Source organism: Gavialis gangeticus, unplaced genomic scaffold, assembly GCF_001723915.1.
Source record: "Gavialis gangeticus isolate Ggan-Ray unplaced genomic scaffold, GavGan_comp1, whole genome shotgun sequence".
In the NCBI taxonomy this organism is placed as follows: Eukaryota; Metazoa; Chordata; order Crocodylia; family Gavialidae; genus Gavialis; species Gavialis gangeticus.
The window spans coordinates 27635998-27648099 of NW_017728995.1; the positions used below are offsets into that span (position 1 = coordinate 27635998).

A 12102-nucleotide genomic window follows, 5' to 3' on the forward strand; every position below is an offset into this window, starting at 1 on the left:
CACCCCGACAAGCTGCCTGTGGTTCCATCCTGTGCCCCACTCTGCCCTGGCTGGGCAGAGCCTGCCCCACTCCCTCCCTCACTGTGGGGACTTTGATCTGCGCGGCCTGCTCCCCCACCCCCCACTGGCTGGACACCGCTCTCCATGCTGCTTGGGTTGCATTTCTTGCTGCACGAATGCTGTGGCTGCGTGCATGCACGCACCATGTATCGGTAATATTATCAGCTACGCTGGCCCAAAAAAGCCGATTTGTGATGACATCAATTTTCCTTTTATTGGTGCCAATCCAATATGGACTGATATTGGTCCACCTCTAAATATTATGGTATTTTAAGATCGTCTATTGCGAGATTTTTAATGATTATTTTACACTTGTAAATACTATGTATGGATTGGCTGTAACTATATGGAGTCAATAAACGATTGTTACTAAATAATGCTTGTCTGATCCTTTCTGTAGCTGTGAGGAGTGTATACCCTGTAATTTTCTCTTTTGGATTTCTGGGTTTTTACTGTTCCCATTCTGTCTGCAATAGCTGCTATAGCCAGCATTCAAGTGTGCGCAATCTACCTTTAACTTTAGTTAGCCTTTTAAAAATAGAAATGTAATTTAGGACTAGAAATCAGACCTGGTAAGAAGCTTGGTCTTTTCATGTGTTGGAGGGGACTGTTGGGTCCCAGAAATAAATTGTGGTGCTTGAAGGGACCTTCTGGGTCATGAAGTCCCTTCCTCCACTTTGTAGGCACGATCAGATTTCGTGTTAAAACCAGATTGGAGTAGCAGGAGCACGAAACCTATTGAAGGGGGGTGTTCCAGAATTTCACTTCTATGATAATTACAAACCTTCTTCTGATTTCCAGCCTAAATTTAGTCATGAACAGTTTATATGCATTTGCTTTTGTGCCAAAATTGTCACTTAGTTTAAATAGCTTTTCTGTATCCCTACTGTTTACCCCTGCTCTATTTATAGCAAGTTGTTATATTCCCTGTGTGCCTTTGTTTTGCTGGGTGAAATGAGCCATGCTGTAAGTCTGCTTCTGTAGAATAAACTCTCTGTTCCCTGATCACCTACCAGCATTTCTCCACACCTGTTCCAGTCTGAACTTCAGCTTTTTGAATTGGAGGGACCTGACCTGAACTGTACACACAATCATGGAGGCCATAGTGGGAATACTTTATCTGATGCATAGAAAAGTAGGGCTGGAAGAAGCTTATAAAGGCAGGATCATCCTTATCCAAACCATCACATACAAAGTGCGTGTCTAACCTACTTCTAAGACAACACAAATAATCTTCATCCTATATTTATTGCTCTGGTCCTTGCTACTTGGTGTTCTGATCCTTCAGTGTGCTGACAACTTTGTGTTGACAGCAAATTTAATTATGGTGAAGTGTTTAATGAAGTTGGCTTAGACCAATTCTTGATGCACTCTATCAATAATCTTCTAAGAACCCTGTGTGAAAACAGAACTAAGCAGCGCACACTTTTGGAACAGCCATTAAAAACCTCCCCTGTACTTGTGTGGGGTTTGCCTATATTGTAGTCACTCTTGTGATCGTAGTTACACTTAAACTAGCCTCAGACTTGCTAGGTCAGGTGCTACTAGCAGTTTGGTATAGAACTGTTGGAACAGAGTTGGGCTTGTGCCTTCCTTTTGACAGCAACCTGCAGTGCCTAGCGGCCTAGAAATGAAGGATTTGGTATTGCACAGCCACCTAGTCTCTCTTCTGTGCTGTACTGGTGCTTGGATTGTACTCTAAGTGGGGTAGAAATGCCTGTACATTAAGTGTGATACACCCAGCATGGTAGGGGTCACTTTATGGGCTAACTCGTTCAGAAAGGGATCTGTAACTTGTGCTGTATAGAGTTTCTCCTCTTGCTCTGCATTGCAGCTTCCCAATCTTTTGTTCTATGGCCCTCCTGGAACGGGAAAGACTTCCACTATTTTGGCAGCAGCCAGAGAACTTTATGGGTAAGTTGGAATCTAATTGCCATTGCTTAAGTGACTGTTCCAAAAGCTTGCCAACCCTGCAATATGCTTTAGTACTTTTAGTTACCGCCAGTTCCAATTTTATGTAGTTTGTAGTTTATAGGATCTAAATTTTAAGCTAATTTTCATTTGAAATGCACAGCAAGTTTGCATTTCATTATGAACTATCTGATACTGTGGAGAGATGGCTGTTGACAAGAAAAGCAGTTTACTTTGCCTCATAATACTGTGTTAAGGAGATGAGAGCATGGATGAGTGGGGTGGTGGTGGAAGCAGGTGTTTGATCTACTTTTTTCTTTCTGGAGATTTTCCTCCCCTTGAAAATTTCCCCCGTGTCTCTTCAGCCTTGACTTGTCAGCATGTTTTTGGTTCTTATTATGTGGCTTTGGGTATGACCCCTTGGATTCAGCGGTTCTGTGCTGATATCATCAGGATATTTTTTCCTGCAGGTTGATGGTAAGCCACTAGACTCTGCAATACTCAGTTTCAAGGCAGTGCAGTGAGTTGGCCAACCATGCAGCCACAGCCCTTGCACAGTGGTGAACCTATATGCTTAAAGCAGAAAAGAGTAAGAGGAGGAAAGGTTGCCTGCATCTAAAACTGATTTTTAGTTTCAGCTGGAAAAAAAAATTGGTCAATCCTTGGTGTTTAGAGCTTACTGCACTTGGTGAATACAAAGGAAGCTGATGATCAGCTGTATAATGGAAGAATTAAGGTACAGGTTGTCTGAAGGGAGCTGTGGGAGTCGGTCAGAAGTGGAAACAGTTATCTTCCTTCTTGCCTACCTGTCGGAGGATGGTAGTCAGGTTGTTCTCGAGCAGAAATGAATATTTTAGGTGATGTCTGATGGGGGCACTGAAGGCAGTTTTGTTTGAATATGATATCTAGGGTTTTTAAAAGAACAGTTTGTGCATCCCCTGCTTTGTTCCTTCTTAATTTGATATGTATTATTGGCTTGTGTGTGTGTTTTTGTTTGCTTGTTTGACTGGTGACTTTTGAGTAGCTTATAAACCAACAGGAAAGGGACTGAATGAATTGGCCTGCCATTCAGCTCTTGTGTCACAGGATTTTGTTAGTTTGACTACTGCTTCTCTGAGTTAAAAGCCTCTTGTCCTTTTATAGGTTCCATGATTTAAGACGGGGGTGGGCAATTATTTTGGGTGGAGGGCCACTTACTGAGTTTTGGCAAGCCATCAAGGGCCACATGACAGGCAGCCAGGGGCAGATAAATATTAATTTTGTAAATTTTTTTTTAGAGGCCCTGCGGGCCAGATATAATGGCCTGGCGGGCCGCATCTGGCCCCCGGGCTGTATTTTGTCCACCCTGGTTTAAGATGAGACCAGGTTAGGAGTAATTTTAACAGTTGGAAGAAACTCCTAATTGGTCCTAAAGCTGTTTCTGAGGTATAGAGGCTTCTGGAAAGTTGTGATATAGTCTTTGAGCAGTAGTTCTATGTATGAAATGCTAAACTTGTTTTAGCACAACTGTTTGTATTTAAATTTAAATCTTTAGGATCATAAATCCTGGAAGTATGACGACTGCAAAGGTACTGTTGCTGCCTGCTTGGTGGGGTTTACCAATTATTCTGTTCACAGCCTGCATGTGAAAATGAACAAAATATATATGTAAAAAATTGGGTTTCTTAGACTTTGCTTCAACTTTTTTTTTTGTCTGGAGGACTGGTGTAAACTTATGTTTAATTGTTCTCTGAAGTCTAAGGGACAAGATCGTTGATACAGATTATGGAATTCTAGGCCATGTGAGACTTGGAATTTAACAGTCTGCCACAAGCAAGATGATGACTGTTTAGTATCATTCTTGCTAACGCTACCAGAGTTCAAAAATCACAGCCTGAATGTTTACAAGATTATTTTGCTTGTTAATAAGCCCCTGTCAATGTTTAGTAGTTAATATGTCATGTTATACATACTTTATAGGCCTGAACTGTTTCGGCAGAGAGTTCTTGAGTTAAATGCTTCTGATGAACGTGGAATACAAGTGATTCGAGAAAAAGTGAAGTCTTTCGCTCAGCTAACTGTATCTGGAAACCGTTCAGAGTAAGCATATGATCAAAAGCTTCTCTATTCAACATACTGTATTTCTCCCTTACTACAAAACTTGTGATTGTCTAATCAAGCTTAATTTTATAACCTTTGTATGAGCCGGGGGACAGCAAGGCCAAGAAGTTCCCAGTCTGCACAAATCAGACTGCTTTTGAGTTGGATTGAAGCAAGCTGCATGCCAAGGCTGCTGCTTCTGGTGCTGGTGAGCACCTGGTATTAAAGTCCCTATGGAGAATCCCCCCTGGAGAGAATGGATCTGATCTCAAGCACGATAGCATTTTGGATTTGGTAATTCAGTATACATACCTGCAAATGCTGAATGACTAAATACTTAGTGCGAGAGTAACTTTCATAATTTGTGACAAACTTGCTGTCAGTTTATTATAGGCCAGGGAGTCTGGTATGGGAATGTATTAGGCAACACAAATAAGTGACCGGTTCAGGAAAGTAGTTCAGAAAGTCGGGGGGGAATAGAAGGCCCAGTTCAGTTGTAAGGACATGGTCCCATGTCATATACTGAAAGTTGCCTTCTGAAGATGTTTAAATGTCAGAAGATCTAGGAAGCCTGCAAAAAGGAAAAAAAAAAAAAAAAAGAATAGCATAAGCTGTTACAGGAAGTAATTTTATTCCTGAATAAGAATTTCAGAGGAATCTTTGCTAACTCAGGTGGCAGTCTTGCAGCCAAGAAACTTGAAATGCAATTGCCTTGTTGCATTTATTATTTCTTTGTTTAGATTTTGTTACAGATTAGCAAAACTGTAAATGGTACTTCATTTGTTTTTTCTGTTACTGACTACAGGAAATGATGGCACTATACAACGAGGTGCTGACTCTTAAATATTAATGCAGATTATACTTCAACAATTGAATGTTTCACTGAATGAAGAACTGTTTGGTTTGTTTGTTTTTTAGTGGAAAGGCTTGTCCTCCATTTAAGATTGTGATCCTGGATGAAGCAGATTCTATGACCTCAGCAGCACAGGCAGCCTTAAGACGCACTATGGAGAAGGAATCTAAAACAACACGTTTCTGTCTTATTTGTAACTACATCAGCAGGTTTGTATACATCATTGCTTCCATGGGCAATACAAATGTGGCTTTCCTAACTGTGGTCTTACCTTCTGATAGTCTGCAGTTTAACTTGTCATTTGAGAAACAGTTTTCTGCGCTTGAAAATACAAGATGTAATGCAGCCGATCAGTTTAAATGGTCATTCTTCCTTCATCTTATCCCTAAAGTGTTATGGTTTTGAGGCTTTGTCTCTTACTGCTCCAATAGTCTCAGCTGATGGATGTCTGTGGAGTTATTTGTATAAACATTCAACAATACATTTAAAAATATGTATTTTTTTTCCAGGATAATTGAACCCTTGACATCTCGATGCTCCAAATTCCGTTTCAAGCCTCTTTCAGATAAAATTCAGGAACAGAGACTAATAGATATTTCTGAAAAGGAAAATGTGAAAATCAGCAGCGAGGTAATTGCAATGTCACTATGTAGGCTTATTGCTATATCTAGTGCATAATCACAGTGCAGTGAAAGGGGTGTGGAAGAAATCAAACTTCGCGTTGTGATTGAATCAGAACGGGCAGAGCCAGCTTTTCTTTATTTAGGGCTATACTGTGATCACAGGGAGAATTCCATGCAGCAAGGGGAATCACCCACTTGTCTGTTTCAAAGGATTTATCAAACTCTAAGTTTACAAGCATATTTATACTTAAGACAGAGAGAGAGAAAAAAACCGACCTTGGACAGTAAATCACTGATCTAACGCGCACACAGACATGTAGGCAGTTTACTTAAAGAAGAGTGAAACGTTGTGCTTATAGAAAAAGTTATCAGTTTCTGGTTTCTCAGAGAGAAAAATAAACTTAACATCCGTACACAGGGTAATATATCAAGACAAAACAAGGCATGCAGGATTCCTTATCTCAGAACATTTAACTGAAATAAGCAGTATCAGCACCTCCGGTCTCTGTCTGTCTCCTTAGTCAAGTTAGGAGCCGAGTTAAATTTATTACCGCAGGGGTGAATAGGTACTGCTTTCCTAAATCCATTCTGCTGAGCCAAAGCTATTACTGAGTTTAGTGCATACATTAATTTCAGTAGCATCCTTGTTTGGATGGAGTAACAGTTTCAGTTACTTTCCCAAGGCCAATGGAGTCTGTCAGAGGAAGAATGACAACAGAATCGCTGAACTCCTAGTTCCGTGCTCAGTTCCCTAAGGTCGAGGCCTGCTGTATTCTAAAATATAATCCCATTAATGTACGAAGGTGCAGTAATTGTGAATAGAAAAAGTAGGATGGATGTGTTTCTTGGAGAGTGCTTCTGCCTATTCAGGTTTTGTATTTCTTGCATGCAAACTTTATTAGCCACAGTAAATTCTTAGAAGATCTATTAATTCTCCTGCCTGACTTTTTTTTAGGTATGCTGGATTTAAAAATATTGGGGGCTGTGCCTCAGAACTAAAACTCTTTGAATTCACTTAAACTTAAGCAGATTTAGACTTTTTTTAAAACAAAGAACAGATTACTGGGTGGAATTGTAAATAGTTTTGCCTCAGCACTGTTTTACTGGTGTTACAGTCAGATCATTATACTTGTTTACATCCTTATATAAAAGTAAATGCTGGGCAAGGTAGGTGCATATAGTTATTTGCTAGTCCTTGAAGAGAATGAAAAACTTGGGATTTAGTATGTGCAAGTGGGAGACTACTCAGATACCTGAAAGTTCAAATATTTGGTATTCTCTGAACTGAACAGTTGTCTTACTACTTCTGTGCAGTTGTTCCTTTACATTTGGAACAAAGGATTAATAAAGATGGTGGGTGTGGATGGACAGTACTGATATCTGAGATGTGAGATTAAGCCTTACGTGTCTTAGGCCTTGTTTCAGTTACAATGCAGAAATAATTTGATGGATACCCAGCTGTGTATTTAGAACCAATGATAAGATTTTTCCTGCTAATTGTTTCCTACTTAAGCTTATAACTGCATTTATATTGGGATCTGTGTATGCAGATGGAACTATGTTGTACAAAATGGTAGGAACTGTTTTGCAACTTCCTAAAGTATGCACGATTCATGTTTGTTAAATCGGGTCACCCCAAGTGTTCTTCATTTTGAACTAACATAGACTATATTGTCAATGTCACTTATTTCCTGCTATTCCTCAGGCAGTATCTTACCTTGTTCAAGTGTCAGAAGGAGACTTAAGAAAAGCAATTACATTTCTTCAAAGTGCTACTCGATTAACAGGTGGGAAAGAGATCACAGAGAAGGTTGTCACCGAAATTGCTGGGGTAGGCTATCTCAGTGATGCATGTTTGTTGTTTCACCTGTGACTCAATCTAGTTTATGTTAATCATTTTCTGATCACAAAAATAGCAGTTTTGGTCAATATAGTTCCTCCCTCTATCTAGAATGTTTGCTAACTTTAAGTATCACTGTTCTTAATTAATGTTCAATTCAGTTTTGAATATAGTACAGTTCTGCATAGCTATCAAGGACAGGTTCCTGCACCTATTCACTTCAAAACTGCTGTGCTTACACATTTTAAACACAGCTTTTAACTGGGGACAGATGCAAAGGAAATTCTCTAAAATAACCTTAGATTACTCTGACTGAATTTTGAACACTGTACTTATTTTAAGCTGTTATGCATTTCATTCTTTGCACTGAAGCTGGACAACTAAAATGGACTAATGTCTCTCAGATGCCTGTGCACTAACAGTGCTGCAAAATTTCGATTGGAAATGCTTCAGGGGACCGGTTTATAAAAGAACTCTTCTAGTCCCAGTTTAGAAAAACTCATGGTGTGCATTTAAGTAAAGTGGCTTTTGCTTTCTAGCTGTACAGCAGTTTTCCTTTAAGATTATTATCTGGATAATGCTGACGGAGATGGTGGAAACCTTAGGAGAAAACTTAAAATTTCATTGTGAGTGTTGCTATGGCAATGTGACACTGATCTCTTAAAGTAGGAAATCGGGAGACAAAAGTAAAGGAGCTGAAAAGTGAATAGGGTATTAAAGCTGGATGTCTGTGTCAGACATGCTTCCCTTGACAGCTAATTTTGCTAGCGCTGTGGGTGTCCCAGGCTTGTGTGTTGAGGGGAAGGGAGCAGAAGCTACTTAACTTCCAGTGAATATTTTGGAAGTCAGGCTAATGAAACAAAGCTATTTTGTTGCTAGTTTTTTTTTTCCTTGGGGTGAGATGTGTATCACTAGCTGTATAAAACAGCTAAATGTCACTGAAATTCCCTCTGGAATTAAGAAACCTGAAAGTAAAATAATTTTAATGGCAAAGGAGAGTATCTAGCCTGTTTGTGTGCTTTTATGAACATTGAACTTTAAGTTATGTACTTGAATCCTGCTAATAGTCAGAGGAACTTCAGCATTGTACACAGGTGCAGATTAAGGTCTAGGTCATATGTTGTTATTGCTAGCATTGGAATAGAAAAGACTGAGAGCAGTTGATGGAAGGAAAATGTGCAGTGTCCGTCTGCAGGAAGAGAGGTAGTTAGCCGTGTTAGTCTGGAGACGGGCAGAATGGAGAGTGCCCCCTTAAAGACTAACTTGGTCAGAGGCACAAGCTTTCATCGGCAACATCAGGAATTGTAGGTGCAAAGCAAAAGATGGCAGTATCTGCTAACACAGAGTCAAAAAGACTTTAATCTGTTCTAATAGTCCTCATTTCTTCCGATTTTGCTGACTGATTGTTTAGTTGCTTCAGGCTTGGTTTAATTGCTTTAATTTTCCACGTCTATGCTGCTTAACAAGATGGGAATGGATGTGCTATTTTGCTAGATCATGCAACAGAAATGAAAGAAATTGAACCTGTTCAAGTAGTGGCTTATTTATCCATGCCCTGTTTAGATGGTTATGTACTCTGATATGTAAAGGTGGGGCTGGCAAAACAGGGACTGTATAATGCTACTGAACTAATGTCACTAAGATGGAGTACAGCTATCAAAATATTAATTATGACTCGAGTGGTCTTGGTATCAAACTTGATAATTTGCTTGGAGGGTTGAGTAGCTGAAACAGGGAAGAATATTATCCTTGAAGGAACAGTTCTGGCACTCAACTGGATGAACGTTATTTGGGGTCAATACTGTAGTGATAGTATGTAATCACGACCCAAATTTACTGTGTTTGTGATTTCCTCTTGTAGGTGGTCCCTAAAGAAGCAATCCATGGAGTTCTTGCTGCCTGTCAAAGTGGCTCTTTTGAAAAGCTGGAAACAGTAACAAAGGTAGAATTCTTTATCCTTGTCTCTCTCGTTGGTCTTGCAGCAACTGAATTCCAAGCAATTTAAACCAAGGGGAGTTGTTTTAATATTATGCTGTTTCATTTAGTCTTGCTGTCCTAATCACTTTGGGCTAGCTGTGCAGTATATAAATTTAGATAATAGGACTCCTGTTAGCAGGTTGAAATTGAAAACTTATTTGTCCTTAGAGCAGTTACAGTGCAAATGTAATACAAGCTTCTTGACATTAATCAGTCCAGTGACCTTAAACCTTGATCTGAAGGAGAACACTTTTAAGGTAAGAAGAACTCATTGCTTTGAAATTTAACAGTGGCCTTTGCCTCGTGTTAAACTGATAACACATGATGCTTTCCTGCTTAATTTTAGAGAGGAAAAAAAACCAAACTAATAGTAATAATTGAGGCAAACTCAGCTCTGCTTGGGGCTTTGAAATTGTTGATCACTAAAAACTTTAGACCATTAACTTTTTTGGGTACAATTCAGTGCCTCACAAATATGTTCTAGGGTGATCAGCAGAAGTCTCTATCCTGTATTTTTTATAAATGGTATTCAGTGCATGCTGTAAATTGCTGAGTTGTAACTGCTTGTCTAAAAATAGCCTTCAGCATTTACTCTATAGAATATTAGGGGTGAGCCTAGTTGACACATTGCAGTGAACAGAAATAGCTTCACTGTAAAGGGGGAAAAAAACAGCTCTATATATGATGAGAGAGAAATTAATCTGTCATTGCTATCAACCTCACTTTTAAAAAAAACCCACAACTTGAGACTCCTTGAAGGTGATAGGCATTTTTTTCTATAAGAGCTTAAAGCAGACTCAGACAAAGCTTTTAAACTGGAACTTGACATGGGAAGGAACGTTGCATCATGACATGGAGGGGGAGAAGGGATGTGCCATAGGGGAAAAGGGGATTCTTCCTCTCCGTAGAAGCAGTGTGCGTGAGCACATTACTCTCTTCGGTTGCTGTAGACTTGTAGGTTGGTATATGTACTGCCCATCTCCTCTGTCCCAAACAGTGAGCCTTGTAGGTAACAATCCAAGATGGCATGGGATACTTCTGTTCTTTTAAGACTTGTTGTGTTGGGATGCTTGGACTAATCTGGCGGTACTGTTCCTGTTCTCTACTAGACTTAAAAATTCCTGAGAGGGAGTCTGTGGAGATGTTTGCTATCCCACAGTGGGGGCCAGTCTTTGGCAGGTGTACCACAAATTAATCCATGTGCCCTCCTTGAGCACCACTCTGATGCCTTCCTCTGCCCCATCAGCTGCTCTGCTTTCTGCTCCATGCCCTACATGCCGCCTGTCAATTGAACTAGTGGCAATCATGCTGCAGGCTGGCCACCCCTGTATTCAAGGTGTATTTACCAGGATCTGAACATACAATCAAGGATCCGTTAGGTTATAAAACGGGTCTATGCCCCCATCCCGCAAAAGTGGACACCTACTTTGGTTTGATTTACAGATTGTTCTGTTTGACTGCATGAGGTTACTTTTAGCTCATGTTTGAGGGCGTACCCTATATCAGTGAGTGTTTTATACAAGTTGGCCATTAATTCCCTTGCTAAAAAGCATTATTTTGAATGAGATAACCATTGCCCACTTTAAAGAAACTTTGCAAGTCTGAAGTAAGCTGCTTCTTTTTGATAGGTAAATAAACTGCTAATTCTAAGGGAGATCTGGTAGACTTCTATATTGGCTGGTTTAAATGCCTTGTACTCAGAAACATGCACAGCAAACTCTCTGATTCAGTGAGGGTTTAAAATAGTTGTGATGGTATTTGAAATGGTATGTTGTGATGCATTGTCTTACTACTTAGAAGTCTTAAGACTAATGGTGCCTTGTTTTCATTTTCTCCATCCTGGTCCAGAATCTGATAAATGAGGGGTATGCTGCTAGTCAGCTTGTCAACCAGCTCCATGATATTATTGTTGAGAGCAAAGATCTCAGTGACAAGCAGAAATCCACAATAGCAGAGAAACTTGCTGTAAGTCTCCATTTATTCAAATTCCTTTCTATTAACATAGTGGTGCACTTCTGCCTTTCCCACCCCCATCAGAGTCATTATTGGGTTGCACTCGGCAGCTGTGCCTCTTGATTCATCTGAATACTTTTGCAATGGAGCAAGGAAGGTGACAAGCTCATATGGCTGGGGGGGCACACTCCCCAAGTTCAATGGGGACTCTTACAGCTTTGGTTCAGTTGCTAGAGTCACTGTTAAAAATCATTTCCTGTAAGTGGCAGGGTGCTGAGAATCCCTTTGAGCCAGGGTTGTGTAATATATCAGTGCTATCTCACCAATATTTCTGGAGGAAATAAGACAGACTTGTGAGTAAGGCAACACCTGAATTATTTTAAATGACAGAATTAGAACCATAGATTGTGGTGGGGACTTGTACAGATCTCAAGTGTCCCAGTTGCTTGCATGATGCAATGGCTGCAGGAAACTAGAAGCAGCTATGATTCCAAATTTTACAATGTTCTCATTCTCCAAATGCTAGTTCTAAGAAAATGAGACAATGCTTTTTATGGTGACTGGATTGTACCTTGGTGAATTTTTTTTTTCAACCAGGGTGCCTTGATGTCTTTTCAAGGGTGCCTTGGGGTGTCGCACATTAGCAGCATTAGGTGTGCAAACCTGATTTGCCCAGAGATTTCAAGTAGGAATGCAGAGCGTTGGAAATATTCTTACCTCTTGTGATCTTTCTGAATTGTTTGCAACAGAAAAAATGGTTCTATTTTCTGTAACCAAACAATGAGTAAAAGATTGAGAGCTGGCAC

At 40.0% G+C, this 12102-nt stretch overlaps 1 protein-coding gene across 1 annotated transcript in view; it reads left to right on the forward strand.

Annotated features, from left to right (window-relative positions):
- The window catches only part of RFC4 (replication factor C subunit 4), a 22656-nt gene that overhangs the window by 5025 nt on the left and 5529 nt on the right, over positions 1–12102 (forward strand). The window contains exons 3-9 of the mRNA XM_019503367.1: positions 1895–1974; positions 3931–4050; positions 4969–5112; positions 5413–5533; positions 7232–7357; positions 9228–9308; positions 11192–11308. Of these exons, the coding sequence (XP_019358912.1) occupies positions 1895–1974; positions 3931–4050; positions 4969–5112; positions 5413–5533; positions 7232–7357; positions 9228–9308; positions 11192–11308 (789 nt within the window). The remainder of the gene's footprint in view (positions 1–1894; positions 1975–3930; positions 4051–4968; positions 5113–5412; positions 5534–7231; positions 7358–9227; positions 9309–11191; positions 11309–12102) is intronic.